At 47.7% G+C, this 8,226-nt stretch overlaps 1 protein-coding gene across 1 annotated transcript; it reads left to right on the top strand.

Annotated features, from left to right (window-relative positions):
• Positions 1 to 3,097: 3,097 nt before the first annotated feature.
• Positions 3,098 to 6,404, top strand: LOC116976515 (the record flags this gene model as incomplete). The annotated part of the gene is given in 3 exon segments (XM_033026407.1): positions 3,098 to 3,764; positions 4,460 to 6,154; positions 6,157 to 6,404. Coding segments are annotated over 3 exon segments (2,610 nt in total), but the record flags the coding sequence as incomplete, so codon positions are not given.
• Positions 6,405 to 8,226: the final 1,822 nt, after the last annotated feature.

The raw sequence follows: 8,226 nt of genomic DNA, 5'->3' as shown, positions 1-8,226 counted from the left end.
CTGCCTTCTCCCCATATCCCTTGACTCCACTAGCCCCTAGAGCTCTATCTAACTCTCTTAAATCCATCCAGTTACTTGGCCTCCACTGCCCTCTGTTGCAGGGAATTCCATAAATTAACAACTCTGGGTGAAAACGGTTTTTCTCACCTCAGTCTTTAATGACCTCCCCTTTATTCTAAGACTGTGGCCCCTGGTTCAAAGCAACATTAGCAAATTTGCAGATGACACAAAGCTGGGTGGCAGTGTGAACTGTGAGGAGGATGCTATGAGAATACAGGGTGACTTGGACAGGTTGGGGGAGTGGGCAGATGCATAGCAGATGAAGTTTAATGCAGATAAATGTGAGGTTATCCACTTTGGTAGCAAAAACAGGAAGGCAGATTACTATCTAAATGGCGTCAAGTTGGGAAAAGGGGAAGTACAACGGGATCTGGGGGGTCCTTGTTCATCAGTCTACGAAAGTAAGCATGCAGGTACAGCAGGCAGTGAAGAAAGCGAATGGCATGTTGGCCTTTATGACAAGAGGAATCGAATATAGGAGCTAAGAGGTCCTTCTGCAGTTGTACAGAGGCCTAGTGAGACCACACCTGGAGTATTGTGTGCAGTTTTGGTCCCCTAATTTGAGGAAGGACATTCTTGCTATTGAGGGACTGCAGCGTAGGTTTACAAGGTTAATTCCCGGAATCGCGGGACTGTCGTATGCTGAGAGAATGGAGCAGCTGGGCTTGTACATTCTGGGGTTTAGAAGGATGAGAGGATATCTCATTGAAACATATAAGATTGTTAAGGGTTTGGACACGCTAGAGGCAGGAAACATGTTCCCGATGTTGGGGGAGTCCAGAACCAGGGGCCACAGTTTAAGAATAAGTTGTAAGCCATTTAGAACGGAGATGAGGAAACATTTTTCCTCACAGAGAGTGGTGAGTCTGTGGAATTCTCTGCCTCAGGTGGAGGTAGGTTCTCTGGATGCTTTCAAGAGAGAGCGAGATAGGGCTCTTAAAAATAGTGGAGTCGGGGGATATGAGGAGAAGGCAGGAATGGGGTACTGATTGGGGATGATCAGCCATGATCGCATTAAATGGCGGTGCTGGCTCAAATGGTCGAAAGGCCTACTCCTGCGCCTATTGTCTATTGTCTGTTGTCTATTGTCTAAGTATAAATCCCCCACCATTATAACCCTACTGCTCTTGTATTGGATGTGGACCATTGGCTTAAAGATTGATCTGCAGTACAATTCTGCTCCATTTGTGGAGATTTGTAGGGAGGATGCACTTGTAAGAAAAACAGAGTGGAACAGCAAGAACTTTCAACTTTCAACATCAGGCCCTACGACCCATGATGTCTGCGCTGAACATGCCGCCTACTTAAATAATCTCCTGCCTATCTAAAAGGTTCTTAAATGCTACTATCGTTTCCACAATCACCACTGACAGTACATTCCAGGTGCCTAAATATAGTAAGAAATCGGCTTTGTATCTTCTTTAAATTTCTCTCTTCTCACTTTAAACCTAATGTTTAAGATTGGCACTGTGGTGCAGTGGTAGAGTTGCTGCCTTACAGAGCTTGCAGCGCCTCAGACCCGGGTTTGAACCTGACTACGGGTGCTGTCTGTACCGAATTTGTACGCTCTCCTCGTGACCGGGTTGGTTTCCTCCCACACTCCAAAGACATATAGGTTTGTAGGTTAATTGGCTTGGTATCAATGTAAAATTGTCCCTAACGTGTGTTGAATAGTGTTAATGTATGTATAATAGTAAGATTAAACGAGAACTTACCAGTTTGAAGTTTGATCATGATTTTATGAGGAGTTACGATGAGTGATTACGTGAAGAAGGCCGTCAACCCACTTGGCGCGTCATACTTCAAAGCAGCAAGTAGTTGACCATGAACATATTAAGATTTTGAGAACTGGAATTACCATGTGACCTTGATAATATGAGGGTGGGAGCGGTGGGCACGTAATCGCTCATCGTAACTCCTCATAAAATCAAGATCAAACTTCAAACTGGTAAGTTCTCGTTTAATCTTACTATTTTACTTCGGAGTCACGTGAGTGACTACGCGAAGATTTCAAAGCTCTGTGATTTCACGCCGGAACCGAATCCATGCGTAACACACTGCTTGAAGTGACCATGGATGAGTGAAAAAAGATGACTTGGTTTGTTATGCTGATGCTTGATCATCCAATGAAAATAATAGCGACCCCTTTCATCCAGAGGAAACTATTAACAGAGTCAAAAATGGAGTTAACAAATACAATACAATACAATACAATTTATTTGTTGTCATTTGAACCCAGAGGTTCAAAACGAAATTTGGTTTCTGCAGTCATACACACAAGAAGAACCAGGACACAACACAATTTACACAAACATCCATCACAGTGAATCTCCTCCTCACTGTGATGGAAGGCAAAGTCTTATCTCTCCCCTGCACTCCTCATTCTCCTCCCGATGTCAGAGTCAAAGCCCCCGGCGGGCGATGGTAAATACGTCCCGCGGCAATTATAAAGTCGGGTGATGCAAGGCCCTGCTCCGGGTCTTGGTGTTGGAGCCCCCGGCGTGCCTCCCGCGGCCATTTAAAGCCGCACCGGGCGATGTAAGGCCCTGCTCCATGTCATCCTCAACCCCGGAACTCAGGCGGGAGAAGTCGCCGTTACGGAAGCCCCGAAAAGCGGTCTCCCAGCAGGGACCCGCGGGCTCCCGGTGTCACTGTCCACTAGACCTGCGGTTGGAGCCTCCGAATCTCCAGGGTCGGGCTGCAGCAGCGCGCCACCACCACTCCTCCCGCTCCGAACTCGGCCAGCTCGGCGATGGTAAGTAAGTCCGCAGCTCCACGACTGGAGCCCCAGGTCGTTCCGGTTGGAGGCCGCTCCACGGTGCTAGGCCCCAACGACAACGGAGACCCGACAGAGAAAAGGTCGGGTTCTCCGTGCAGGGGAAAGATTTAAAAGTTTCCCCCACCACCCCCCTACTCCCCGTCCCCCACACACATGCCCAGTTAAAAAAATAAAATAAAAACTACATTCAAACGAGACAAAAAAAAATTAAAAAGACAGAAGGACTGTAGACTGTAGAAGGACTGTACAATTTGGAAGATGGCGCCGGTGTGTGTGGCCTGCCGTCTGTTGCTGCCGGTGTTGTGTGTGCTGTTTGCTGTTTCGCTTCTTGCTCTAGATGTCGACTCTCTGCTGGTGTATGATCGCCAAACACTGCTGGATCTTCTACTTTCTGAAGAATTGGATGGTGGTGGACGTGGAACTTTGCCCCCGCTTCTGGCGAGGGCCCCGACTCGCCTTTGCCGCGCCCTGGCTCCACCTCCTCGGCGTAAGCGCCCCCGTCGCCGGGGAAAATGCAGCGGCCGGCTGGTGAGGCTGAAGGCCCATCTCGCGCGCTTTTCTGCGTCTTCTTCGACGTCTTCTTGGACTGGGATTGGAGCCGTGCCTAGCCTCGTTGTTCCTCGACGCTCGCTGGACCCTGTCGACGCCTGCCTGATGCCTGTCGTCGGCCCGGAAGAAGTGTTCCAGCCCCGCGGCCCCTGCTCTCCTCGTCCCCGCTGGCGCGGGGTGAATCACAGCAACTTGCGGCCCTTGTGTCGGGCTCCCCGGGCTCCCCGGACAGCTAATGCCGCGGACCCGCCGGTTCCTGTCAGGATTGGCCTGGTAAATGCTAGATCGCTAGCGAACAAGACTTTTGTCTTAAAGGATTTCTTCACGTCCCGAGGATTGGATTTCCTCTGCGTGACTGAGACATGGCTGAGTGTTGGTGAGTCCAGCGCTTTCACTGAACTGTTACCCCATGATTGCTGCTATCTTAACTCCCCGCGGACGTCGGGCAGAGGAGGAGGAATAGCTACTGTCCATAAGAGTCATTATAAATGTAAGCAGCTATTGCTATCATCCTCTTTAACCAGCTTTGAACTGAGTTTATTTGAGCTGTTGTGGCTCTCACACAGTGTTGTGTGCTGTGGTCTATCGGCCTCCCAAGTACAATAAGGACTTTTTAAATGACTTTTCTGTTTTCCTGGCTGAAATCATGCCTAAATATGACCGTGTTTCTTATTGTTGGGGATTTTAATGTCCATGTGTGTTGTCCTGATAAGCCAATGGCAAAGGGCTTTTTAAACCTCATTGATTCTTTTAATCTTGTGCAATCTGTGTCTGGACCCACACAAGAGCACGGTCACACACTCGATCTTGTCCTATCATACGGTTTGCCCGTTTCTAACCTAGAGATATGTGACGCAGTGTTTTCAGACCATATGCCTGTATTATTTGAGGCTGCTCTTGCCTGTAATACAGTTAAACCTCGCGCTGCTGCTCGGCGCTGTCACGTTATTAACCCTTCCACTGCTGTTCAGTTCTCGGTTGCTTTCAATTGGAACTCCATCATTCCTGAGTCTGTGTGCAATACAGAGGAGCTTAGCTCATGGTTTCACTCCACCTGCCAAACTGTTTTAGACACTGTGGCTCCATTAAAATCCAGCCAGCCTAAAACTAAATTTGAGCCCTGGCTGAATGACACGACCCATGCTGTCAGACGTGAGTGCCATAGAGCTGAGCGCAAGTGGAAGAAGGACAAACTGCAGGTGTCTTTTCAAATGTTAAGGGAGTGTTGGCGTCATTATCAGAAAACTGTGAAAGATGCTAAAAGAAAACATTTCTCGGATATTATCCTGTCAAACTGTCACAAGCCTCGTGTCTTGTTTAACACCATTGACACAGTTCTTAATGCCCCGCAGACTATCTGTATGGAGGCGTCCCCTGCTGTGTGTGAAAACTTCCTTCACTTTTTTATTGATAAGGTCACTTCTATTAGAGCTCTAATCCCACCATCTGCTTATGACCCCTCAATCTCTGTCCCCTGCTCAGCTGTATTTGACCAGTTTAAGCCTGTGACTCTTTCCTTTTTACAGGAGATTGTTGGTCATTTGAAGCCCTCAGGTTCTCCAAACGATGCTGTCCCTCCTCGACTATTTAAAGAGGTTTTCCCCACTGTAGGACTATCTGTTATTGCAGTCATTAATAGCAGTCTGTCCTCAGGTGTTGTCCCTGAACATTTTAAACATGCAGTAGTACAACCCCTGATTAAAAAACCTGCTCTTGACCCTGCAGTTCTTGGTAATTTCAGGCCTATCTCCAAACTGCCTTTTCTATCAAAAATCCTCGAGAAGATCGTGCACAGTCAATTAATGGCCTTTCTGGAAGAACATAATTTTTTAGAAGTTTTCCAATCCGGTTTTAAATCCCTGCACAGCACCGAATCAGCCCTTTTAAGAGTTTTTAATTATATTTTTTTAGCTACTGACCGTGGTGACTGTGTTACCCTTGTGCTTTTAGATTTGACTGCTGCTTTTGACACAGTGGATCATGAAATATTGATCTCTCGTTTGAAGCAGTGGGTGGGTATCAGGGGCATAGCACTGGAGTGGTTCAGGTCGTACCTGGCTGATCGAACTTTCTGTGTCAGCCTTGGGGACTCTGTATCCTCCTCTGCTCCTCTCTCGTGTGGGGTCCCACAGGGCTTAGTTCTTGGCCATCTCCTCTTTTCTCTCTATTTGCTCCCACTTGGTTCCATACTTAGGAAACATGAAATTTCATTTCACTTTTATGCAGACGACAGTCAGATTTATGTGCCTCTTAAAAAGAAGGATGAACACTCTGTCGGACTGTTACTTGAGTGTCTCAACGACATAAAGGCCTGGATGGCTCTGAACTTTTTTTAATTTAATGATAAAAAGACGGAAGTAATGGTTTTTGGTGGCACCACTGGGGCCCCCCCTGTAGATCTGGGCTCCCTGGCCCAGTATATCAAACCAAGCATTACAAACCTAGGGGTTAAAGTGGACCCTGAGCTTAAATTTGACAGTCAGATCAAGGCTGTTGTTAAATCAAGCTTTTTCCATTTGAGGCAGCTGGCCAAAATAAAGCCAATTCTGTCAAGGCAGCACTTTGAGACGGTAATCCACGCCTTTGTTACCACTCGGCTGGATTACTGCAATGCGCTGTATGTGGGGGTTGGTGGGTCCTCCATCGCCCGTCTCCAGATGGTACAGAATGCAGCTGTACGTCTTTTAACTGGCACACGTAAACATGAGCACATTTCGCACATTTTAGCCTCACTCCACTGGTTGCCTATTCAGTTTAGGATCCATTTCTTTTATTTGCTTTTAAATCCCTAAATGGTCTTGCCCCGCCCTACCTATCTGAGCTTCTACACCCTTATACACCCGCCCGCTCTCTCAGGTCAGATAATCAGCTGCTCCTGAGTGGGCCTAAAACTAAGCGGAAGCTCAGAGGGGACCGTGCCTTTGCTGTGTCGGCACCCAAATTATGGAACGATCTGCCTCTCCACATTAAACAGGCCTCTTCTCTGTCTGTTTTTAAATCACTTCTTAAAACCCATCTCTTCTCCGTGGCCTTTGATACCCAGTAAGATGTCGACTTTATTTACTTGATTTAATTTCTTATTTTGATTGCTTTATTGCGTGGCTATTATTTTTACTCATATTTTATGTCTTTTAATTTATTGTTGTATTTCATATGTAATTTTTGCGCCTTATGTGAGCTGTTATGTTATGTTCTGTTATGTTGTCTGTTTATGATGTCTTGTTTATTCTTCTGCACAGCACTTTGGTCAACATTGGTTGTCTTAAAGTGCTTAACAAATAAAGTTGGATTGGATTGGATTGGATAGAGGCCGCTGCGACGTGATTTGGCAATGGGTTGTATTAAAATTGGTAAAGTATGTTCGTTTGACCATCCTGCAGCTGCTAGGATGTGGTCCAAAGCAAACGTACATAATCCTATGAGCTGATGTGGTAGCAGCCCCGGTGGAGTGCGTGTTAAAATATTAGTATTGACTCCTGCATTCACCAAATTCCCGTTTTACCACCTGAAGATGGTAGAACTGAACTTCTTATGAAATTTATATATATATATTTCTTCCACAAAACCTTGTTTTGTTTGGACCCTTAAGGCTCTAAGTGATCTAGACGTATTGTTGTGAATGTGTGACCACACATTCCCGAAAGTCCATCGGGTATGCCATTAAACTGTATGTACCTCACGCCTGGTTAGCTCTGGTTTATTAAATCAAAACATAATATATTTAGAAATAATTTAATTGCCACACAACCAAGGTCGGTGGTATTTGGGTTGCCAGCAGCGGTACAATAATAAAGAACACAACCACATTAAAATTTTACACAAACATCCACCACAGCATTCATCACTGTGGTGGAAGGCACAGAGCTTGGCCAGTCCTCCTCCATTTTCCCCCGTGGTCGGGACCACCACCCTCCACAGCCGTTGCTGCGGGCGTCCAGATGGTAAGGGACAAAGTCAAAGTCAAGGTGAGTCCAGGATCGGCTCTTCCCAACCTGAGACCGCGGCTTCAGGCTGGTGTAGGCCGCAGGCCGGCGGTCAAAGTTTTAAAGTACCTGCCGTGCCGCAGCCGGAAGCACCACAGTCTGCAGGGCCGGCGGTCGAAGCTCCCCTCCTGGGGTGATGTTAAGTCCATACCACGCCCGCGGTAGAAGACGACCGCGGGCCGGCGGTGGAAGCTTCTTCCCCCGGGTCCCCAACGTGAGATCCCGGGCTGTAGACGCCGCACCAGCTGGAGTTCTGCAGACCGCTGCTTCAGGCTGCCGGCTGCTGGCTGCCGCGGGCCAGCGTAACGGAGCGCTCCCCTCCCGCGAGGTCTCACCCGCTCCGCACCGAGAGTCCACGCTGTGCCCGCCGCTGAAGCTCCGGGCGCGTCTCCGGGAAAGTCGGCGCCGATCCATGCTGTTAGGCCACGGGGGAGGCGGCCTGAAAAAGTCGCCTCTCCATGGAAGAGGCGGCCAAAACGGTTTCCCCCTTACCCCCCCTCACCACCCCCCACACATAACACACAAGGAAACATTAAAAACACACTTTTAAACATACTAAAAAAATAAAAAAAGTTGAAAAAAGACGGACACGCTGCCGACAGGCGCTGCCAGTGCAGCGCCCCCTACCAATTTATGTTATTAACATATGTAACCACCCTGTCCAGTCGTAATGTATGTCATGACTGGACCCGTTGCACTGAGGCCAGTGCCATGAGGATTATTACTTTTTGAGAGTCGGCTTGAGATAAGGATGTTGCTGGAGCCCCCTGCTGAAGTAATGTTAACATTACATCATTTCCCATACTCCCATGTACTGGGCCTGGGAGAACTTGTGTTAAGATATCCTATATAATA

The sequence above is a fragment of the Amblyraja radiata genome, chromosome 8 (assembly GCF_010909765.2).
Source record: "Amblyraja radiata isolate CabotCenter1 chromosome 8, sAmbRad1.1.pri, whole genome shotgun sequence".
NCBI classification, from domain to species: Eukaryota; Metazoa; Chordata; class Chondrichthyes; order Rajiformes; family Rajidae; genus Amblyraja; species Amblyraja radiata.
Note: the sequence above shows the minus strand (reverse complement) of the source record. Positions and strands in the feature narration are given on the sequence as shown.